The sequence below is a fragment of the Pipra filicauda genome, unplaced genomic scaffold (genome assembly GCF_003945595.2).
Source record: "Pipra filicauda isolate LSUMZ 115617 unplaced genomic scaffold, ASM394559v2 scaffold173_size1550139_pilon, whole genome shotgun sequence".
In the NCBI taxonomy this organism is placed as follows: domain Eukaryota; kingdom Metazoa; phylum Chordata; class Aves; order Passeriformes; family Pipridae; genus Pipra; species Pipra filicauda.
Genome location: NW_024104251.1, coordinates 421,835 through 446,734, shown reverse-complemented (window position 1 = coordinate 446,734; position 24,900 = coordinate 421,835). Strand labels below are relative to the sequence as shown.

General features: G+C 41.6%; 1 protein-coding gene across 1 annotated transcript in view; it reads left to right on the top strand.

Annotated features, from left to right (window-relative positions):
- Nucleotides 1–24,900, top strand: part of CDHR1 (cadherin related family member 1) — a 44,742-nt gene that overhangs the window by 7,179 nt on the left and 12,663 nt on the right. The window contains exons 3-13 of the mRNA XM_027720670.2: nucleotides 2,151–2,296; nucleotides 3,165–3,215; nucleotides 4,558–4,647; nucleotides 5,131–5,217; nucleotides 6,921–7,037; nucleotides 8,634–8,777; nucleotides 11,168–11,246; nucleotides 14,110–14,210; nucleotides 15,826–16,029; nucleotides 19,089–19,241; nucleotides 23,512–23,676. Coding sequence (XP_027576471.2) covers nucleotides 2,151–2,296; nucleotides 3,165–3,215; nucleotides 4,558–4,647; nucleotides 5,131–5,217; nucleotides 6,921–7,037; nucleotides 8,634–8,777; nucleotides 11,168–11,246; nucleotides 14,110–14,210; nucleotides 15,826–16,029; nucleotides 19,089–19,241; nucleotides 23,512–23,676 — 1,337 coding nt within the window. The remainder of the gene's footprint in view (nucleotides 1–2,150; nucleotides 2,297–3,164; nucleotides 3,216–4,557; nucleotides 4,648–5,130; nucleotides 5,218–6,920; nucleotides 7,038–8,633; nucleotides 8,778–11,167; nucleotides 11,247–14,109; nucleotides 14,211–15,825; nucleotides 16,030–19,088; nucleotides 19,242–23,511; nucleotides 23,677–24,900) is intronic.

The window sequence follows — 24,900 nt, the reverse complement described above, 5'->3', positions numbered from 1 at the left end:
AGGCTGCAGAAAAGCAGTGTATTAATAACAGTGTCACTCAGATGCTGACAGTTGACACCTGAATTCTCCCTTTGGCCCCCAGCTGAGATATTAAGACAAAGCTTTTGGAAAACAAGAATAAATGAGTCAATGCTGGTGTTGCAGAACCTTCAGAAGTCTTCAAATATCTGTCTCGTATGTAGACAGCAATATCAGGAGGTAGGTGTCCTTTCAGGACACTATTTTAAATTAGCCCCAGTTTATTCCTCTCTTTGCATTTCCTTGTACTTACACAGCTCAGCTGTTGCAGTCAGAGAAGCCTCATCATACTGCTCATTGTGTTTCCCTAATAATTTTCAGAGATCACACTTACAGTGTGTTGTTATTTTCTACTCTGTTTTGTGGGAAAAGTGAAAGAGAAATGTAGAAAGTGTTTTGTAGTTTTGTGAACTTCTTTTCCAAGTCTTGACTATTTGTTGGCCGGCTGAACCAGCTCGTAACAGGATCTGTTGTTTGTGCTCCTGTAGGTTCACTGATTTTTGCAATGTGAACACTTTTCTGTACTAAGTTGCCCAAATATTGCCCTGGTAATTATCATAAGAGAGTTTGCTCATAAGTGAGAACAGATTCCACATGGCTTGGCATAATCTCTTGCTATGCCAAGAAGACAGCCATGTTTTCTAAATATCACCACTCATTCCTGGATGTTGCATGTCCATTAAGCACCAAGCAGCTTCACAGTTTGCATGCCAAGGAATAAGCAAATGAGATCTGAAAGGTTGCCTTGCAAAACTGAAGAAACATTTGAGAAGCTGACCTGTGAGTGCTATGGGCACGACATCAGCCAAAGCCCTAGAGTTAAACAGAAGCTTGTGGATCAGGTCAGGGGAAAACCCCACTGCCACTGCAGAGAGGAGACGAGAAAAAGATTGTGATTTTTGAGTATAGAATTAAAAATCTCTGAAACTCAGGGCCAGAACAGTTTAAAACTGAAGTCTTCTGGGTTCCCTTTAAAGTGTTCTTCCTTAGCTTTGTGCTGATTTTCTTAGCAGGGATCTTTCCATCTTATATTTGATTTGCATGCATGAACAAAACCCACTACTAGCCAGTGAGTCACTTGGCTACAGTATTTCCAGTGCAGAGGACTCCATTAGATGTAAAGCACAGTTTCTGTGCTTAACCTCTACCACTTGAATATATCAGGTAATTTACCCAAGGCACAGTGGATTGGAAGGAAGCAACAACAGTGGTTTATATTTCAGGTTTAGTTAACTGGTATTTCTAAAGTGCTTGAAGTTATTTGAATGAAGGTATTAATGCACAGGAGGATGACAGACATGGAATTTAAAAAAAATAATACTAATAAACACTCTTACCATGTTTTGAAAACATTAGTGTTATAACTCCCCCAGGAAGTATCATTTATGATACACAAAGTCAGTTTACTGGAAAAACTGGCACCAGCTTCTCAAATGTTTAGAAATAGAAATAACAATCTCTACCCCCTGGTTGTGAAGGAAGTACATTGATGAGTTGAAAAACTTTTTCATTGGTATGAGCATGAGTGGGTGTATCAAGTAGAGAATTTAATAAGAGAAAGCTAATGAGGGGGAGTAAAGTAGGAAAGAAGAGTTTTACATCTATTAGTTCTGAAAGTGGGAAAGTCTAAAAATGTCCTTGCGCCTCCTGAGTTCTAGAGCTTGGGTCCAGTCCTGCAGGAGCACTCCCTTCATTTGCCAGATTCTCTGCCTGCTAGTTTGCAGTTCTCTTGTTCCCACAGAGCAGAGATCTGTGACAACCTTTTGGTATTGCTGAGATTGTCACCCAGTTGTACAACAGCATCACTTTGGCTCACTTGGGCCAAGAGTTAGTCGAGAGCTTGTCACCTATGTAAACACTTGTATGTGAGCAGTATTGATGTAGGTTCAGTTCCACAGGAAAGGGCCTGAAGGGACAGAAACCAGCACTCATAAATTTGATTTAACCAGTTGGCTAAAAGGTGGTCATCAGGACTATTGAACTGTCTGCTTATCCATACTTCCCAGAAGGTGGGTTTGATTCGCAAAACCTTTGCCTGTCATGGGGTAGAAAAATTCCTAAGGAACAGACTAGTGAAATATTCACTGATTGAAGCAACCACAGGGAAATGCTGTTGAATGTCAATTTTTCAGGTACCCATGTGTACACTCTGAATGGAACTGATCCAGAAGGGGATCCTGTGACATATGACCTGACCTATGAAGCTGGATCAAGACGCTACTTTTCTGTTGACAAGAACCTTGGAAATGTTACACTGATCGAGGAGCTTGACAGAGAGGTACAGTCAAATGGCACCACTCTAGGTTTTTGTAGAGCTTTCCTCAGTTTAATTTGATCTGTGGCTTTGAGGGACAATGCCAGCTTATTTCATCTGAATCATGTAATACACTTTGCAATTCTAAGACATGATACTTCACTCATCACGTAGTTTTCCAGTTGACTTGTACCACTAACACTGCTATCAAATTTTTCAGCTGCTATCTGTCCAGCTTTTGTCAAAAGAGAAGTTTATTCTTTATTTCTCTCTTCTCCCACCCACACCCCCTCAAGAGCTTAGGGGCAGTTACAGTCCTCAAATCCTCAGACAGGGGACTTTCCTGTCATTTGGAGTAAGTAGAGATTTGTGTAAGCAGTGTTCCAGGACACTTCTCTAGTTCATCACAGCCCTTTAATCTATGTAACCATGTGGGTTAAAGATGTTCCCAGCAATAGTGGCCTAAAGGCAACCTTATTCTGGGAACACAGGCATTGAATCCTTCACATCTCCTTCACAGAGAAAGGTACACAGTACTTGGTAAACCCTTCAAAATACTGCATGCTGAGACAGAAAAAATTTGAACCAACCATACCTTTTTAAGGGAATGTTTCTTGGAAAAGATGAAAGATTTTCATTAGCACTTTACAGAACAACAGGGATTCCCAGATCTGTTGTGTGACAACAGGTCACATTCTGGGACAGTAGCCACAGAAGGTCCAAGGAGCCCAGAGGTGGAGTTTCTGAGGGGTCTTCCTAGCCTGTGCTGTGATTGCTTTGTGGGATTAGTTGCTACTATCATCTACTTGCCTAGACACATTTAAATCTGCAGTCCCTTTTACAATCAGGGCAAACACCATCTCTCTAACAAAGGAACTTTCTTGATTTACAGAAGGAAGATGAGATTGAAGTTATTGTCAGTATTTCAGATGGCCTGAGTACAGTAAGTATTTATGCTGTAGCTTGTCAAACTCTCTGTCCCCACATACCTCCTCTTATTAAATTACCTTGCAGGGACTACCTCATTTTATCAGAAAACATAATGTCATTAGAGTTTTACTTCCTGTTCCAAGAGCAACTGAACTCACAGTAACTCAAGTGTCACTCCATCTCCTTGCTCAGCTATTTGAGGATAATTACAATGTGGTGTGAGCTGAAAGATGAACTTAGTGGCCTGCAGAATTACTGCAGAATTGCAGCAGCTTCCTATGAGGTCTCCCTGCCACTGCAGTAGGATTCATGCCTAAGAAAGATCCGTAGGCTTTTTGGAGAAATGCATGATATTATAGGAACTAGTGTTGGGGACCCAAGAACTGACTGTCCCTCCACCTCCACAGTGTTTCTCTAGCATGACATTAAGAAGATTTGCTTAGGCTAAGGTGGTGGGAGTTTTCTTGTCTGCTGCTGGATAAAGCTTTGATCATGTCTAATCATTAGGGACTTATCTGAGGCGTTGCACAAGCATCCATTCCTACTTCCACGAATTTTTTTTGCATTTTCAATTTGTGGACTGATGCTGTTACAGTCAGTATAGTAGTCTGCCAATAGGAGGACATGGGCTTCATTACTAGAGGTGCCAAAAAAGCAGGACCTTCTTACTATCCACAAGACTGGATAACACTAGAACTCCTCCTCATATCAAACAAATTAATTGAGATAACTGCTAGAAATGTTTGGGAGGTGCCAGCATCTTACAGGCAAAACTACCCTGGCAACCTCTGTAAATAGGAAATAATGGAATTGCATCCACATGTCTACTTGCAAATAACTAGGAGCCTTTGTTGGTCAAATACATTTGCTTCTGAATTTTTTACAGGAGAACACAGGTTTTGTTTAAAATGGATTGTTAGATATTAGTAGCATGTATTTGTAAATCCAGATTATGCATGCTATTAACCTAATATCATGATACCAAACAAGGCATAAATGAATACTCATGGCTTTCAAGTACCAACTTTTATATATACCATAAAATGTGTCATGGTATCTTGAATGCCATAAAGAAATTAAAAAATCCTTGAAAATCAGACCCAATCTGTAATTTATAAAATACTCTGAGGCTTATTCTTTAGTTTTGAGGTATCTGAGTGTTCTCCACAAAGGAAATTCTTCTGGATTAGAGGATTTTCTGTATTCTTTTATATGTGCTCAGTCTTGGTAGTGCACAGATGTTCTATTGCAACACAGTTTGTCATTGCCTTTGACTACAGCTTAGCAGGCAAATAAATGGGTACATGTTGAAAAACAGCTTGAGTCATAAATGTGTTCTTTATATTCTACTCCAGGTTTCTGAAAAAGTCAGGATCCTTGTAATGGATGCTAATGATGAGAGCCCAGAGTTCATCAATACACCTTACATAGTCGGAGTCCCAGAGGTTGGTGAAGTTCCTTTGCATAATGGAAGTGTATTTCTATAGGATGTAAAGAGGGGCTAGTATGTTTTCAGCAAAACAACAAGATGTGCAGGACTAACTTGCATTCTTTTGGTTTAGGGTTGGGGTAGATATTTAATATTCACTTCAAACTTAGGGAATAAGTCTGTAGGTACTTAAGGTGTGCTGGTTTTGGAGTAAGGTCCAAGATATGAGTCACTGAGAAACTTTAGAGTGGACTACAATGGGAATAGGATACACTCTGTCTTAGATAAGATTTTCTGTTATTTTTATTCTACAAAGTATTTCTTCCTTCTACTTCTCCACCTCTTCCCTCTTTCCTTTCTGCTCTTTGTTTCCCTCAGTGCTCTTACATTCTTTCTACCATCACTCTCTTTTTCTGCCTCCTTGCATGCTCATTTTTCACTTCTTCTAACTCACCTGGTTTTCTACTTCTGTGTCACTGGTAACTCTTTCTGGTCACAGAACACTCCCTCCAGCAGCAGTATCTTTAAGATTGAGGCAATAGACAAAGACACGGGTTCTGGAGGAAGTATCACCTACTTCTTGCAGGTAAGGTATTGTCTGTACCTTCAAAAATCTTATTTACTGAGATCTCAGAAAGCAGATTAAAAATGGATTTTGAGGGTGGGGCCTGTCCTAGTGCCTATTGGACCAATTTTGTACTGTGCATAAGAAAACAAGCATTGACAAAACGTATGTGGTTTGACTGCAAGCGGCCAAGGGCAGTCCAGCTGGCAGGAGGGGGAATTGGATTTGTCACTGATACTCCTGTGCTTGCCAGCAGGACTTCTCATGGCAGGGCCCTTCCTTTGGAGCAACAAGGAGAGCAAGATCAGCTAGTAATTTTGTATGCTTATGGGATTTGTAAAGCATGAAATGGCTTTCTTTAGAAAGCAAAACGCACTGGAAACCCAAATATGCCCTTTAGTGTAGCAGTCTGGTGCATAATTGATACCTGGATCCCAGTGTGAAATATGAGGTACTAAGTGTTCTCACTGACAAAGCTGGGACTGCTTGACACCAGCTTTAAGTTATTGCCCACTGCTGAAGAATTGAAAGGGCTCTGTATTTAAAGCTGAATTTTTGTATTACAGATCTGAATTCCAAAAGGGCAACTTTTTGCATTATATCCTTAATATTCCTTCTTCCTACAAGCTTCAATCAAATTAGCTGCAGTTCCCCTTATTCAAGAGGCAACAAAAAAAAAAAAAAAAAAAAAAGAAAACCAACAACAAACCAAAAGTAAATTTGTTTTAATATTTAATTTGGACACAAATACAGAAGCAAGTTAGAAGATATTTACATAGCACTAAAGCTAATCCTATTAAGAGCTTGGGTATACTGTGAAAGAACACCTTAAGTACCTTATTGAAATTTAGCTTTGATTTCACAAATATGATCCATTTAAAATACAGTCTGTGCAGGATTCAGTTTCACATAGAGCTTTTTCAAGTGGGCTGATAGACTACAAACCAAGGAACAGCAATTTCAAACTTCCATGTCTAGTTTACATATTTGTGTGGTGAAAAGGATACTAAATATGTGTATTTGTTGAAAAAAATGTCTTTTGGCACAGTCTCTGAGAATTCTCAAGTTGCACAGAAAAAACCTCTCCTCAAGTTTGGTGTGGGTGGGTGGTGTCTACTGATATGGCCAAGATTATCTGACGGTGGCCACTGTGCATGGATACCAGAACAGAGGTGTTTGTATGGATACCTCCAGTTCAGAAGAAAGGAGGGAGGTATTTTTTAGGCCTCTTTGAACATCAGATGTCTTTTAGACTTTGCTTGTGTATTGTGAAAAAACACCAAACCACCACTATATTGACAATAATCTATACATGCAACCTTTCTGCTTATTTTTTAATATTGTAGAACTTTGAAACACTGAGGGGTAACACCTTTTGTTCTTCTTCCTTTTCCCCTCATCTTTTTTTCTGTTCAGCCTCCTTACCTCTCTCCATGCAATGAACGCTGTTAACCAAAGTTTAAAATTTCACAGTGAAACACTAAAAGATTAAAAATATCTACATTTGAAGTAACTGATTTATTCTGAATAATGAGAGGCTCGTGGTCGGTTCATGAATTGTTCATAAACACACAGAGGTGAAATTCATCAAATACATTATTCACCCAAACCGTATCATTATTCTAGTCTTCTCCCTTAGCAGATGAAATAAAAGATGAATCCCTATGGCAATCTTATTTCCATACCTGTAATCTCTTGCTGTTTCTTCTTTCCTTTTCTTCTAGAACATCCACGCTAACAAGTTCACTATAGACCGTCACAGTGGAGTGCTGCGCATCAAAACAGGGGTCACCCTGGACTATGAGAAATCAAGAACGCATTTTGTTGTCGTCGTAGCCAAGGTATAAGGCTCTTATCTGAAACTAGAGGAGGGTGGGGTGTTGTGTTTGAGTAGGACTGATTAGTTCAAACACTAGTGTTGTACGTGCAGGCAGCAGTTACTCCCTCTGTAACGCCTGGAGGTGTGGGGGGTAACATGGAAAAGTGAGGGAGGAAAGGTAACCGGTGTCTGCTGTTGAACAATGTCTGGAGGATTTGGGATTGGGTTTCCCATATATCATTCATGTCATCTGTGTTTGGAGAGTCACCTAGAAGTGAGGGGTTGGTGTGAGCAGCCCTGGCTTTAAGAAGCAGCAGACTTTGAGTGCAGGCAAACGCTCAGGGCTCCCTCATGCTGCCAGGGCACAACCCTACCATCACAAGGACAAACTCCCAGCAGGCAGACAGTGCAGGTCACAGTCATTACCCACAGTAAGACACCGTGCACAGCTGGACCCAGCACAGCACAAATTGTGGACTTCTTTTCTGGAAATATCTGTGGGTGTTTCTTTCTTTCGCTTCTCTTTTACCTCATGGCAGCAACTTATTCAAATCCTGCAAATATTGCTGCACATCCCCCCTTGCCACTGTCATTCCCAGCAGTGCTGTGCCTGTGACAGAGGATTCATAAAAGGCATTAAAAGTTTATAGATTCTGAAGTAAAGTCTTTCAGGATCCTGTGGGGACCTGTCACACAGACAGACTCACATGGGTTCAAAGAGGACAATTTTGCTGTTACTTACAAGTTTCTCATATTTTATGAAAAATGTATGAACCTTTTTATGTATTTATTTAGCCAGGGTTTGTTTGAGGAGAAGTAACAAAATTTGCCTTAAATGCTGCCTTTGGGGCAGTAAGGAGGAAAAAAAAGAGCGTCTCTTTTCCAAAAAATGGAATTTTTAGAATTGGTACAGTAGACATGTTGAACAATTCTCACTCTCACACACCAGCATGACCACTGACCTCCGGCTGGTGCTCTGAGACTGAGGGTGTTACAAGCTTCTGAAATTGTGAGTCATCTTCCTAATTGGCTCTGCTGTATCAGTCATGCAGAGTTGACTGTAGCCAAGTCCCCACAGACTGTTTATACACCGTGGCTGTCTCACAGTTCTTGCCTGCACAGCTCCTCTGTTCTTTCACTTTATCACATAAGAATCCCTAAGAGACTTTGAGCATGTGCACGGTTTATTTCCCTCTAGAAATGCACTACCTTGCTACTGTGCATTGTTCTGTGCTTATGACAAGACAATATATGGGATGAAAAGCTGTAGACCTTAGTTGCTAACTTTTAGTGTCGGTTTCTAGCATTCTTTTTTTCCCATCAAAAAATTTGAATTCCCTATCCCCTATTTTGTTAATAAAATATCATGAATGACTGTATATTTTGGCCCAACCACTTTTAATATAAGAAATTACTTATGAGACACTGCAAGCTGTCTCCCTAATCAGAGAAGGAGCAGGACAAAGAGGAAAGAGAAGGGAATAGGGCAGCACAGATTAATTGATGTGTTGAGAGAAAGATTCCTGGAACTCTGCTTCTGAAGGGTCGTGAGGTCCATGCAATGCCATAAGCTGATTTGCAGACATTTGCAGGCACCTGATGATGACTTCTCTTCTAGGATGGTGGTGGGAAGCTCAGGGGAGACAACAAAGTGTTTTCAGCCACAACAACAGTTACTATCAATGTGGAGGATGTTCAGGACACTCCTCCCATGTTCATCGGGACTCCCTACTATGGATATGTCTATGAGGATACGCTCGCAGTAAGTGCTGGTTTTCGTCTGTGGGAGAACAAGTGTAACCTTTCCCATCTCAGTCAGGATGGCCCTATGGTTTCTAGCACAGGTTTTATTGGAAATGGGACCTTAACTCTGATTTGACTCCTGGGTGAAATGAGCTGACCAAATCTCAGACTTGTTCTTATTTACATCTATTGTGAATTTGCCATGCAAGGCTTCCCTCTGTTCTCATTAATGTCAGAAAGGATTCTGCCCATTTATGTTGGTCTAAGCACAGACAATGACTAAGAGCTCTTCCATAGCTCAGACCTCCAGAGGCACTTGGCTGAAGGCTTAAGCAAGTTGCCAGTTACCTCACCTGAACACATCATGCTAGAAGCCTTTGTGTGTTGTGTGGTCTCACAGTGCTCATATTTTCTGTCTGCGATCACTCTGGTACCAACAATTGGTTGTGTAAGATGTGGGGAGAATTTATGACCAAATACCCCAGACTCTCTGTGTTGTCCCATGGGCATCACCTGGGGAGAAGCAACCCTGACACCTCCAAAATGCAGGATGCTTTCTGATCGGTGATGGTTGGCTAGGCAGAACGGGTCAGGAAGTCCTCCCAAGCCTAAAACCCACCAGATTATCAAGCAAGCAAGGATATACTTAGGAGAACCAGTTACAACAGGGGACTTTAAGCCACATGTTACGCTTGGAGCTGCAAACTAATGAGTTTTCTCTGTATCTAAGCAGTGATATGATGCTGTGTATGGATCAGCTTTTGCCCTGATACATAAGATTTAATTAAAATTTTCCTCATACATAGGACAAGAAACAGTATCTACCCATGAAATTACCCAACATTAGGCTATTGATCTGTTTAACAATGTGATTGCACACTGTTCAGCTGATCTTCCCTTGAGTTTCAGGAACGATCATGTCTTTACTTTCTGTCCTTGGCTCCAATGTATACTGCAGTTCACTGCAGAGGCTGTTACATTTCAGCAGGGCAGAGAAGTAATGCTTGTGTACTTTGCAGGTGTTTAGAATCAATGATATTATGTATATCGATTTATTCTGCATAGTTACATATAGATCTTGAAATAACTATCAGGTGCACACAGGAGTTAGTGTTTACTGTGGAAATGGGAGTCAATAAATGTTAATTACATCCAGCTTGAGCTCATAACTTACACCATTATGATATAATGATGGGAGCACGAATCGGTCCTTCCCAGTGTGGGTTTTGCTATTAGAATGAACTCCACAGAGAGAAAGGCAATAGCTGATTTTAGTGGTGTTTGCACATTTGGTGTTAATTCTGTAAACTTGCTTCTTTTCTCCTTGGTGGAGTTGTTAGGATTTACAAGTACTCTGTCACCTTCAAAGGAATTGCACTGTATTTTGCCCAGTAGGCAGATTTTATTGCTGCTTCCAGCATAAATGATAATAAATACAGTTCTGTATTTCCAGTTGGTCTAACAAAACCTTGCTCTCGTTTGAAAAATTCACTCAAGGGTTATCATGAAAATGTTCCTTGTTGCCATTTGTGATTAACTGACAGTTACTTCAATGTCCCCTGTTTTTGCAGCCCCAAACAGTAACACTTTAGTTCACAGGCCTGAATTGCACAGCTCATTGCCAGTTGGGTGAGCATTTTAGTGTAACAGTCATCATCACTCTGAGCTGATAGGAATAGTCATATGAGCAAACAGTCCCCAGTACACAAGTTCTGTATGTATGGCCCATGGCCACATTATTTGTGCAGAGAGAATGGCAATGAAGGTTTAAGGGCAGTTAAATCACCATCATTTTCATCACAATTTTATGCCCTAAATGTTCTGTGGGCCAAGTTGCTTTGTGATCTCTGTTTACTTTTGCTGTCTGAACTTAATTAAGTAGAACCAAAGTGACCTGATGACTCCTTGGCAGCTGCTGTGTCTCAGCAGACCATGTGGCCACGGGGCACACAGTCATGCAGGAGCCTACAAAGTAGGGACCAGAGTGACTCTTGGTAGTGACCCAAACTAAACCTTGGGTTTCAGATGGGTTACTCCAAGTCCCCTGTCCAAGTCTGTGGCTCAAGTCAGGTGTCCCTGGCTGTGGCTTCCGACTGGTCCTGCGACCAGCCAGCCCTGTGGCCACATGGGATCTGCAGCTGTTTCACAGCTGGAGTAGTCACTGGAAACAATTTAAACTGTTGATGTAGGAACAAGGCAGAGTTAGTCCAAGAAACAGCATTCTGCAAAGCCAAGCACTTGGGTGGGAGTCAATGGCCCTTTTTGTGCTCCCCATACAACACAAGCACCCACTCTACCCCCAGCATCTCACTGCAGAAAGACTTACAGAAATTCAGTTTATTAACATGCAATTGCAATTTCACTGTTCTGTTCTTGGCACACAGACTCTCATCTCCCATTTCTCCCCAGGGCTCTGAGGTCCTTACTGTTGTTGCTCTTGATGGAGACAGAGGAAAGCCTAACAGTATTCATTACTGCATCGTGAACGGTGAGTAGACTTGTCATGTATGAAATTTGAAGGGCACTCAAAACTAGATCTGACATTAAATTAGAATAGGATATGCTAGAGCTTAATAAAACTGAGACAAAGTTTCATGAAATAATGTCAGGTACCTCAAACAACTCCACGGCCCTGACTACCAGAGAATAGCTAAGATCCAATTCAGTGACTTTTAATATCTGCTTCACAGAACTGTGCTTGGAGCTGTTAATGTTGCTGATTTGTTAGGCATCAGTAGCCTGCTTGTCATTTCAGAAAGCATAAAGGGAAATGCATTCACTGCTACTGAGCATCTCTATCATTTAATCTGGGAAGAGAGAGACCTTACTGGGAGACCCAGACATGGAATTTAGAGGCACATTTTTATTAATACTGTGATTAAAGTGGCTAAACAGTGAAACCTCTGATTTCTTGGAAGAAATTATATTGCTGGTGAAGCGACACTGGCGTACACTGCAGTGGAAGAAAGCAGTGTTATCAGAAGATTAATGCTTTCCATCAGCTATTCTGAAAGTGTCTGCCACGTCTTTTAATAGCATAAATGTGAAACTTAGCTGAATTGATGATTCATTAGCTGGTGAAGTCAACAACTTAGCTCAACTAAACTCCAGGCTACAACTTCAGTTTTGTTTTTTCCCTCTTCCTCCAAAACAAGACTTCCATTAGCAACTAGGCACCCCAGTTCCCAAGTGTGAGGGATCCCAGAACTTCATAAGACAAATCTGAGGTGTAGTTGCAGAGCTGTGGAGTAAGTGCTTCATTGTGTTTGTTACATGACCTAAACAGCCAGGTCTAGAGAGAACAGAGAGGGCTGTGAGATGGGACCCATACTGAGGTTTCTCTTTAATGCAAGGGAATAGATAGGTAAAAGGAAGGTAGAAAACACTTAGAAAGAAAAGGTTGTAGATTGCAGAAGACAATAGATGGAAAATGAGAAAAGGTGAAAAGAAAGGTGTAGAATGAGCAGTAAAAACAAACAAATAGGATGAAAATATGATAAATAAGGGGGAAATTAATTAAGGAGAATAAATGAAGGTGTAAAAAATGGGAAAAAGTCAAAGGAAAATAAGTTTAATGTGGAGAGATATTAGATTTCCAAAGAAAACAGAAAAGGACCAAAAGGGTTCTCTGGGATAAAAAAAAAAAGTAAGTATTCAAGAAAGAGTGGAAAACGAAGATGGAAGGGGATAACAGATAAGTAGCAGAAAATACGACAATAGGGAACTGGCTTTCCTTATGCACATTAATGAAGGATTTTTTTTGTGCAAAATGGAAAAGAGGGAAAGGGAATATGTCTTTAGTGCACAGAAAGTTGAAGAAGAAGAGAACAAAAGATCTCAACAGGTTTCTAGCCCTGCACCTCAGACACTGGCATTATTTGTTACAAGCCATTTTTCCAATATCTGCAGGCTGGGTTGTCAAAGGGCAAGAAAATACTAACAGCAAACAGGAAATTATTTGTTCTTAATAAGCATTTCATGTCCAGGGAGTGTGGGATAATAATGGAAAATGCTCCTTTCCTCTGAACATGCTGTACAAAGGAACACATGTAGCGCTACATACTCTGAGTTACCAATTTCCCTGAGATACCTAGACAATAACATGAAGTATGGTGGCTTGAAACCACTATTGACTTAAGCTTCTTCTCAGTCAGAATACGCTTTCCAGTCCAATGTATCTTAATAATTGGCCACTGTATGAGTCGATATCTGTTCAATGTTGTATCTAGTGAGCTTTAATGAAGTTACAGTTATTGCAGGTATTAGCAAAAACAGGATACTATTGGATGGTCTAAAAATCAGCATTGGAATTAAGACTGAGAAAAAGAAAAATGACTGAACCTTCAGGTCATCATCCTTTATTTTTGAAGTCTTGATCTCCTTCATTTGAAGGGATTTCCTCCCTTTTCCTTTCGATGGTAGACTCTGCCTCAACACTTGGTTGTGGTCAGTACTGTATGTGAGGCAGCGTGCAGGGATGGCCACAGCCCCTCGGCAAAGCAGGACAGGGCCCCCTGAGCTGCCAGCCAGTCCCCTTCCTGGGCACCAGCCTGCTTTTGGCTGTGATGGCAGGATGGGTCCTGATATCATGATGAGACACTGCCGCCTCTCAAATACAAGCTGGCATTTGCTTCAGCACAAATTTATGAAGTCTCTAGGGACTGCAGCCTGTGACTGATCTGCTCTTCAGATCGATGCAAGCTGGGTGGTGGTAGCAAAGTCAGCCTGCAGCCCTATCCTCCCTGTCAGACTCTGCCTCAATGCAGAAACCTTGGGGTTTACCCAGATACTCCAAAAACCCCTTTTTGTTCAGGACAGCCTTGCAACAGGCTGAGAGTTTTTTTTAACAACTAAATGTTTAAGACCAGAAGATGCTTCTCCAGAGATGCTGTCTGCAGAAAGAGTAACAGATTGTCAGACTTCTCACCTTAGCTGATATTAGTGAGAGAAATGTTCTTGTTTCTCAGAGACTTAATTATGCATTTGCTAATTACAATGACAAATGTCTATTTTTGTCTAAACCAGCATATAAAAAAAGACAGCATAATAGAAATAAATAAATAAATAAATTTGCATGCCTGTTTGCTGAGGCTTGAAGGGAACCTTACCAGGGTGGGGAGAGAAAAGTGATGACAGCTACCCGTAGGGGCAGAACTCCACTGAGCCATTCCTAGGAGAGGAAACTCTTTTTGGCCCTCATCTGTGTTTTCATCTCACTGTGACCAGTCATAGAAATGCTTCATTTTTCAAAAGTGGCAAAGATATGCTTAATGAAGTGTACAGTTGATTGCTCATGCTTGTTTCAGAGAAAGAGTGTGGCATGTAACTAGAGCATCATGGTTTTATTGCAGGAAGTGAAGGTTCATTTGAAATCAGCAACACAACTGGAGCCATTTCTGTGATAAAAAGCCCAAATCAGCTCAAGAAAGAAGTGTATGAACTAAAAGTTCAGGTATGTTCTGTGACCACTTTCAGGCAGCTGACTTTTCCTGTTTTAGAAACTACCTCCTGTATTTGAACAGAATGCCAAGTAGTATAAAACAGAACAAATTACTTTTGTTCCTTGGCCTATTTAGTATCTCAAATTACTTCTTTCAAATGAAGTCATCTTGTCCTAATTTCATCTCTGAGTCTAGAAAATTAACGTCCTTTACCATCTGTGGATACCTGTTCTCTGTGTTTCCAGATTTTATTGCTAAACTGGGAATTAATGTCTTGTAACCTCTGTATGATAAGATAGGTAACAGTCAAATCTGTGATTATTAATAGAACTGGGACAGATCATTCAATATCATATCAGCATCCATTCCTGAGGCACTGATCAGCCATGTACATGTTGACACCTCAGTGAGCTAACACCTTGATGAGCTGGTATCCCTGTGACAGGCTGCGTTATTTTAAGCAATTTCTAAAGACAAAGTATTTAAAAGTGTAGAGTTAAATTGTGAAGACTAGAGTGTAGAGAGTAGAGTAATGTTTAGAGTTAAATTGTAATCAGTTTTCTTCAGCAAATGCATATTATTGTCATGGTAAGAACAATATTGTCTGAAGGTAGCTTTGAGGCTTTGCACATTGCCAGAACCACTGTAGCATCCCCAGGGGCCCTTGCTTGCTAGTGGGCTCAAGCAGCATGTTGTACCTGGGAGATCACAGACTTCTCAGGGTCTCAGTTAAACTGGGGCACCATTTCTTCCTCTATTCACACTGCTTCACTGCAGTCTGCTAGTGCTTCTCAGAGGCAGGATGAGTTAAGCCCTTGCAAGCTTTTCTGATCTCCTAATTATCTATGTGGTGACCCAGAGCTTTTGCAGGCTACAAAATCTACCTGAGGAACAAAAAGGGTGTTGTATTACCCAGTAAAAAGGCCTGTTAGAGATAGCCATTGCTTAAAAACATCAGCCAGAGTTTCTGTCCTGGCAGAAGAAATGTCTTAGGTTCAATCCAGTGAATCGGGCTGCATGTTGGAGTTGTTGAAACCCAGATAGGTTTGATATTTTGGTTCAGAAAAACAGCTAGGTTTGCCTGTCTGTCTAAACTATATCCAGTTTAAATTAAGCTCATCTAGAATTGTAAGTCTAAAAAAAGTATGTATTTTTTCTTTTTTCAAATATTTACCTAAATAGCCCAAGTACAGTTTTTCTCAAAGTATTCAAGACTGCAGTCCTTGCAGCAACATGACAATGAACTACTTGTGGTACTACAGTAAATTTAAACATTGTCTTCCTTTTCTATTCTGTCAACACTTTAGGCAAGCAATTACCTTGCCTCTATTGGATTATTTGTTTTAAGAGAACTGTTTTCACCTAGGGTGAGTTACTAAGCTCACTAAACTAGGAGGAGATTTTTTTTCACTGGGGCTTTGTTGGGACTGGTTTATTACCATAATCTTCTAATCATCATAAACTTTAGTGTGAAATGGACTGAGGTTTTAGAGAAAAATAAATCTGTGAATCTTTGTACAAGCTAGTGTGTTAAGGTGATTTGTACATGCGGAAAAATGCCTGAACGTGAATCTGAGGAAAGAGAAAATACCCTCATAATTCCTTTCTTTCTCCTGCCTGCTGCAGGCATCAGAAGTCAGCCAGGAAGGTGACACCTCCGAGCACACTTTTGCCATGGTGACTATACGTGTGGTCGACCTCAACAACCACCCACCAACGTTCTACGGAGAAAATGGTCCCCAGAACAGATTTGAACTGACCATGTATGAGCATCCCCCAGAGGGTGAAATCTTAAGGGGATTGAAGATCACAGTCAATGATTCAGATCAGGTAAATGGACTTTCACTTTTCCTGTCTTATTTTCTCAAAGACTAGAAAGAGCTGTCAGATGGGGAAATGTCATTTTAGGAATTCAGCTATTTCACCTGCATTCCCCAAAAGCCTAGGACAGACACAGTACTTGTAGGGTCCAATACCACAGAGAGCCTGGACCAAGAAGTATAGTTAGTCTGTCATATACTGTCAATGACAAGGGTGGTCCTAAACCTGCAGCCCAGTTCTTGTGGCAACTGGAGTTGAACAGTCCTTATGAACTTCCCCTAAGTATTGGTTACATTCAATTGTTGCCAGTGTAATATCCAACAACATACTCCCTTTGGCGATTTACTTAGAGGTTCCAATCCCTTTAGTAACTTCACTAAAGGGAAGATGCTGTTTGTATCATCTCCAGCCCTGCAGGAAACAGTAGTCTGTACCCTTACATTGTTTTTATTACAATATGTTGTCCTTCTGGCCCTTATGTTACAGTCAAGGTCTGCAGTGCATGCTTTGATAAATCATTCCCACTGGACTGATATTTTTAGGTAGTCTTAAAAATTATGCCAGAGCCAAACTAACTCTATCCAGGTAAAGGAAAAGGAAAGAAGACTCCATCCATCTCAGCCTGCAGTCTAACTGACCTGTGATGCCGGTAGATACTATGGTGATGGTTGCTATAGGGATCCCTAAATACTGTATGAATGACATCCATCTGAGTTAGCCTGAGGTTAGGTAGTGACAAGAAAAAAAGCTTAATGCTTCTGAGAACTATATTACTATTGGAAAGGGCTCTCTTCTGTAACTGTGCTCAGTATTGTGCTGTTTGATGGTATTGTACTTTATCAAACCCACTGGCTTCTTCCCCTTCCCTTCTGCTGCTCTGCAGCAAGCAGATAAATGACTGCTTTCAAAGCAGTGCTACGTCTATCCTGCTATTGTCACAGGGGCTGCTGCTGCAGAAGGAAAGAAACAAAACCCATCTCTTCTATTTAGAGACAAAATATATATCTAGGCTGACAAAATATTCAGGCTGCAAGTTAGGCTGTAAAATAAGCAGAAAACATTGATAAATACACTGTATAGATTTCTTCAAGAAGCTTCCTAGTGCAATGTAAGACATTGCTCTAGAGGGGATGGGTTGCTTTTCTTTTAAGGCAGAGAATGCAATGTTTTCCCTTCCACATAAGACGAGTGTGTAGAGAGGAAAAAAATTAAACATGTCTGTTTCTGTCACAGCCATTAGTGACTCTTCCTTTTGGGGGAGTGGATGGTACAGATGAGGAGGAGGAAGCTGTGGGCAAAGTCTGGTGTAGGCCAGATGGAAATGCCATCTTTACATGCAAGAAAATCAGGCAGAAATTTCTCCCCCAGACCTCTTCAACAGGCAGACCTTAGGGCTCAGTGCTGCTGTTCCTTCAGTCCTTCCTGTGTCCCATGGCTGTCTGCTTGGAGACATTGTCTTGCTCTGAGCAGATCTGGGTTCAGTGGACATCACTGGCAGAAATCACTCAGTTATTGGAGGGAGGCAGTTCTCTTCCCATCCCATGCCACCCTTCTTCTAGTCATGTACAGTCCCAAGTGCAGAGGACTTTGTGTGGTCAGACTGTCCACTCTTGCCATCAGCACTATTTTCCATAGTTCAGGAGCTCTGGCGTTGTGTGTTTGGCTTTAGTGTCCAGCAAAAGAGACCCTGTCATCATCTCTGTAGCTGGGGACTGGGTTTGTGTGACCAAACAATGCAGACCACTGAGTTTGGATCCAAGGTCATTTTGTTTCCCTTAAGGGACTGCTGCTGAATGCTTTTTCTCTTGACATGAGCTCGGGCTGCATCCAGAGCTGCTCATAACAAGCCCTCCAGGGATACAGCTGAAAGTAGAGTTGTCCTGTTTGCAAGTTATTATTAGAAATTTTTCATCTCAAGATTCATGCTAGGGGGAGAACATGACACCAGCCAGGCAGTGAATCTGTCTGTCACAGTGTAAACATGACATTGTTTGAGAAACTGGTGAACTTAGAGTTTGGTGTGGTGGGCTCAGCTCATTTTCTCATCTTCTCTGTAAGGTAGAAATATAAGAATCCCCATTTCATCTTCTTTCATGTTCCAGTTTGGTTTAAGAGAATCAGTCTGACCATCTGGCTCATTCTCCCCAGCTTACACACAAGTGGTGGTAACCTTTTGGATACTGCTGCTTCCCATATTCTTTCCGGCTAGGAAGTTTATCTCTGTCATGGGATTTGGCTTCTCACTTCACCTGGAGCTGACAAGTGTGTGTGTAAGATTTTATTCTGCACAAGTGGAGGTCCTTTCCAACCCCCAGGTCCATCAACTTCCAGAAGGTTTAGTGCCTGCAACTCTGGGCTAGCTTAATCCAGTCAGTGCAAAATGTGGAGCATCACCTCTGTTTGGAAATTGCATGTCTTTGTGACTCTGCATCTTGATCATCCCTAAAATCTCACAGGTTGTGAGTTCTTAGACACAGACCAAACACTGGAAGTGTGCAAGGCCTGGTGGATGGGGCTCTGAGCAACCTGATCTAGTGGAAGGCGTCCCTATTTGTGGCAGGGGGGTTGGAACATGGTGAACTATAAGGTCCCTTTCAGCCCAAACCATTCTATAAGACTGGTTTTTTTAGGGTTCCATTGTCCTTGCTCAAGTACTTCAGTTGTCTTTCCTTAACAGGAACGAGGAAGAGGCAGGACTTGCCTGCTGATGTGCATGTGCTGTCATCTCTGTCACCTGCAGTAGCTCACAGTGTGTGGCACGAAGCCCAAGGTTGCTTGCCACAAGATCCCTCTCTCAGCCAATCCTGCTGCAGGTTTTTCCATTATGACTGAAAGAATAACCAAGCTTGTCAATCTATTTTAAGAAAAGCTGTGTCTGTCTTGTGACCAGGGCTGGAGGGATTATACAACTAAGCTTCTTAGGAGTCTCTTCCCCAAGGGATGGAAAGCAGAGGGCTCTAAGCAGTAAGACCCATTCTTATTTTGTACAGTTTGAAGAATCAGAGCATCTAGGCTGTAAGAAATGCATCATTCACTGAAAACCATGCTATATCTGCTTTTGTTCACAGGGAGCCAATGCTAAATTCAACCTCCGCCTTGTTGGACCTGGTGGCATCTTCCGAGTGGTTCCCCAAACTGTCCTGAATGAGGCTCAGGTTACAATAATAGTGGAAAATTCTGCTGCTATTGACTTTGAAAGTTTCAAAGTGTTAACCTTCAAGGTACTTTTCAGGTCCTCTTTGTCAGTGTATACATTGTGGGTATGATGGCTTCTGTATCTGAGGTTATTTAGCTTCTTAATCCATCTGGAGCTGTCTGATGCATTGTCAGTGACATGATATTACATGTAAGGGAAACTCATTTCTGCCTCTGGTTCATCACCTTCCCAAGGTTTAATGGATGCATCTGTGGACTGATTTAGCCTGGTCAGTGCACAGTGTTGATTTTTATCTCTCTCTGGGAACTGTACATGTTGGTGGCTCTGAGTCATTCTAGACTGAACCCTGAGGGTGTTATTTCTGCTCTCACAATAATAAATTCACAGGATGAAATCCTGATTTCTCTGGAGCCAGAACTTTACCTGCTTAGTGCTAAGTAATTTGATGCATGATCATACTTTTGAATGTTGGCAGGCTGAAGACCCCAGCTGACTGGAAGATAATTTCCCAAAATTGCTCACTGCCTTTGTCAGAATCTATCTATGTTATGGCCTTTTGCAGGCTGACCTGAGGCTCACCCATGCTCTAAACCAGCCATGCAAGAACCAGCTTTCATCCAAAAACTGAAACCTTCCATTATCACCTTCCCTGATGGATTCTCTGGCTCGTCAACAAGATAACTAAGTAGTCTGGTTTTGTGTCAGCTACCTCTGAACATCAGCATAGATGGTTCAGTTCTAATCGCAAAGAATTGCATAGAAAATCAGTTTAAAAAAAAATGCCAAAATTATCAAGTTGAGTATTTACATATGCTAGTTTTGTAATGTACAGAAAGTGGAATTTTTTGCACGGTCCAGAAGCCAAAATTCCTGAATTTTGTTTTCCCCCTTCCTATATGATTTGCTTTTTGTCCTTAGCAAGTTTCACTGCAGTACGTTTCGCATCTCCTCTTGTAATGTTCCTTAGCCATTTTGAGCTTCATAGGTTACAGATGCTACAAAAATATGAAGCGTCATTACTGTATTAAAGTGAAAGATTCTGAAAGGGCCATAAAGTGCTACCAAAACTAATTACAATAAGTGCACATTTATTCAGGTTAAACTACCGAAAGACCAGCAAAGGAGTTACACATGGCCTCCTCGTGAATACTAATAGAAATCAAAGTAGTTAATGTGATTTCCATGAATACCAAAAGAATTAATTACCAGGAAAAAGTATATATATATTCTTGTAGCTTAAGCAGTTGCTAACTTTTTTTTAATGAAATTATTTCCACTGGAGAAAGAATTTCATGAAATATTTCTAGTGGAGACCATAAGGCATTGCTTCAAAAGTGCAGCCTTTGTCTAGATTCCAAATGGAGAAGGTGCAGTTGGATGATATGGTAGCAATATATGGTAGCAAATACTTTATAAAGACCTCACTGCTGTCTTCATTTTCCTGAAAAGTTCAAATCACTTCCTACCCAGTTTCAGCTGCTAATGTAGTAATTCTGGTTAGAATTTTGGATGAAATATTTTAATGTTTCTATTTAATGTGTATCTTACAGCAGCTTTGAGAAGTTATTTTCAGGGGTTTTTTTCCTGTAAGCAATGATCCCTCTCCTCTGGTTTGTTTCTGAAGAGTAAAATGCCAGAGTGGAATTAAAGCTAATTCAGCTGGGAGATGCACTGAAAAACTTCCTAAGCAAAGGCTACTAGAGAAATCTATCTTCCATTTAGGGCTGGCTCTTACATGTAATTAGTAGTCAGGACTTCATTTTCAGCTAAGAGCTCAAGCAGTATGGCAGCTATGGTAATTCATATGCCTCCAGCCTGGCCTCTTAGATCTCAAGTTCCTCTGTCGTGGGGGTCAGATATTGCTGTCCCATCTTGTCATGAGCTGACATGCTTTGTGGGCCAGACCTCCTGCCTCCACCTCCTTCAGCTTAGAGTACACTGTGCCTTGGCAGGAGCCTGGACATTCTGCAGACACTCACATCTCCTGCAGAGAGGGACCAGATGAGGCTGCCGTTATCTCCAATTGCCAAATCAAACTCTATTTAAAAATTTACCTGTCACTTTTAAGATTGCATGTCAGCTTGCTCTTCTGGATATTGAGTTAAAAGTTGATATGTAGTCCTGCAGAGTAATAGTTCTATGCTATTTTTTTTCTCTCTGCATAAAACAAACAACACAGATCTGCATAAGATACTGCAGGCAAGTAAGCTAACAAAAATTCCTTCCTGAAGGAAGATGTTTTCAGCATGTTGACATAGCTGGACTGTGGCTGCTAAAAGGAGAGGAAATAAAAATTAGTGTAGAAAACAAAGTAAAAATACTAAGCTCTCATAAGGTATTCTAAGATGGGCTGATCCCAGCAGCAAAGATTATTTCACTGCAGATATTATAATTTAGATATAGCTCCACGTGCACGATAAGCACTAAGATTTTATCTCTGTCCTGCTTCAGGAACTGAGATTGCTCATGGGGAGATTTTTGCTGATGTGTGTATAACTGTCCCTTCAAAGATATCTTATGCTGTGGCACCACCTGAGACTCCTAAACACAAAAGTTAGCACAGAGATGCAGTGACCAGGCTCACCTTTTAGAGCAGATGTGTCCTGAGTAATCGTAAGCAATCCTTTGAGATTAATTTTTTCAAGTACCCTTTCACACTATTTCCAACCACTATAAATGTTCACACAGCAGGAACAGCCCTAGGAGATGATACTGAGATAGCCTTTTCCCTGTCTACTTAAACTGCTCCCCACCCTCCCTGTCACCTCGAGATGATAGAGGCATTCGAGTCTGGCAGAGCAGGGACTGGAGCACAGTGTGTACCCCCCAGGCCAGTCAGCAGTGCCACTGCTGTTGAGCATCACATGGAGCTGTGCCATGGTGAGAGAGTCTGAGGGCCCGGCGAGTGATTAAAACCTGTGCAGCCAGATTTTTCAGCTGAGCCTGTCATGTCTCAGTTAGTGTCCTGCTCACCAGTCTGTTACTGGTGTGCTGTCACCAGTAGGGTCCTAGAGCCCACATGCTCTGTGTTAACTAGGTCTCTGCCCAGCCATGGAAACCAAACATTAGACCATGGTTCATGGTGTTAGTCATTCAGATGCAGCCAGGACAGAGCCCAGGACTGATGTCCTAGTGCTGACTCTGTGTGATGCACACACTCAACAGGGACAGACACCTGGGGCAGAGGCTGTGAAGGTCCTGGTGCCTCTCTGTTGCTGAAGCTGCTCTTCCTTGCTCAGCCACACACCACCTGAGCTTGATGCTCTACCAGATCAGGTGTCTTACTGAACTTTTTGTGTTAAACTAAGAACAGGAGACAAAACATTCTGTGCTAAGTAGCTGAAGTCCTATGCTTATCTGTGGCTTTGGAAGTGACTCACCAAACACTTGCTTGGGTCTCTTCCCAAGTGGGGATATGAGAACTCGACCTACTGAGAACTACCACATGCCAGATGCCTGGGTTATCCTCTTCCTTCTCTCTGGTGGCTGCTCTTCCCTGCATCAATTAGCCGTGCGTTAAGGGGCAATGTGAGAACCCAACTTGCTAACCAAACAGTGCCAGCTACCCTCAGCTGAGGATCAGTTAGGCCTGTTACTAGCATTAAGCTCTGCTAACAGCCAGCCAGAACATCCATGCTGCTGGCTTCTCCCCATTCCTCGTTTAGCTGTATGTGGTTGCCTGTCCAGTCAGATGAGCAGAGTTAGGAGAATGTGGGATGCCAGAGTTCTCTGTTCTCCTCAGAGATAGAGAGGCAATTCAAAAGCCCCTGTGGATATCTGATACAGTCCTAATCTGTATGAGCGAGGGTAGAAGTCCCAAGTCTGATAAATAGGAATTCTCACAAACCTTGGGAAATGGGATTCTGCTGTACATGCCTGATGCATGACCATCCAGCATTTGGGGTAGGGGTAATGCTGCTTCCAAACATCCCAGAGCATTGGTTCTCTCATCTCTTTACCCTGTTTGGTGCGGTTTATTGTCCTGACTTCTTTCCTGAGGAAGAACTTTTGCTTCTTCTGCAAGGGATTGTTACGAAATTATTCAAAATAATTCAGTGCTTATGTCTCCCTAATTTCTAGGAACTGCCCAGGGATGGGTGTTTACCTCTGTTATGGCTTTTCCAGCTGTGTTGGTTAGTTATGACCAGTCACATCTGTCACATGAAATCTAATGCGCCTAGGCCATATGCTGACCTAGCTCATCATCTCCCTGGGTTTGAGCCGTCTGGTCCAACCAGGCTAAAAGGCACCAGTGAGCCATGGGTGGCAGAGGAAGCTCCTTAAGTAAAAAACAATAGCTGCTTTGTACTGACTTCCTGGCTTTCTCTCCTTAGCTTCTTGCGATAGAGGTGAACACGCCGGAGAAATTCAGCTCGACAGCTGACATAGTGATTCGCTTGCTGGACACCAACGACAACGTCCCTAAGTTCTCCTCTGACTACTACATTGCCAGGATCCCTGAGAACTCTCCAGGGGGCTCAAACGTGGTTGCTGTTACAGTAAGTTTCATTCACCTCTTAAGAAATGCTCTCTTTTCTGTGTTTCTGTGAAGACTGTTCAAGTACCTTAAAAATAGTGGACAGAGGCAAGTAGTAAATCCTACTCGCTATTCAGCTTCCAGACTGAACTCCAATTCCCTTCCAGAATACACACACACACAAAAAAAGACCCACTTCTGGAAAAAATAAGGTTTTAGGCAAACGTTTTCCAGAACAACAAATTTACTTTGGTTTTTAATTAAAGGCCATCTGCTTTTAAGACAAATCACATGGCCTGTGAGTATTAAGAAAGCCCCAACCAAATCAGTGTCCAGTGGGAAGATTCAGTTATGGCTAAGCAGAATTGGATTTACTGGATTTGCTTGCTTAAGTAGGAGTAAAAAGAAAACAACATGGCTGCTTAGTAGGTATTAGTCTCCTCCTCCTGGGAGGAATCTGGCTGCTAAATGCATAATTAAACAGTTAATGAAGGCAGGAACATAACATTAAAATGTTTAGGGCTGGGACAAACATATGATACGTATGTAAGTATCTTCTCATAGTGGGAAAAATATGCCTATAGATTTTCCAGTTATCTCACATTTTCATAGAAGGAAAGTCAGGGTGTTACATGGGCCCTGTGTGGTGGAGGAACATTTCCAGCTGTCAGTGTGAGCTGTATCTCTTTATTGCAGCTGCTGCGACTGGAAGCAGACCTCATGTCACACAGCCAAAAAAGCTGCTGGCCACTTGGGGCTCAATGGGTGATGCAAGTCACTTTGCACAGGTCTCATGGGTAAGGATGGTGGAGGCAGGTTGCCAGAGATCTCCAGCACAGGCTGGCTACAAGTAAGAAAGAAAATTAAATAATCGGAATAACAAAGTGCTGAAGTCAAATTTTAGGGATGGAAGAATCAAAAAAGAAGTTGGACATAAACAGTGCAGAAAATATTATTAGAGGAAACTAATAGGAAAGCTTTAGAAAACAGAGACTCCTAAACATCACTATCTTAGAGGTAAGAGGAATAAAAAATTCTAGGAGGTGGGCAGCAAGAAAAAAGCAATTTAAAAAATGTTTGCAGAAACAACAAAACTAGCCATTCTGAGCCAAAGTTCACAGGACAACGTAGCTGAGGAGTCTGTGTAAAATTTAGTCATGTGCTGTCAACCTGACCCAGATTCACAAATATACTTGAAAAGCTAAGATGCTCCAAGTACGCAGAATGGCAATTCTGGAAGAAGCCC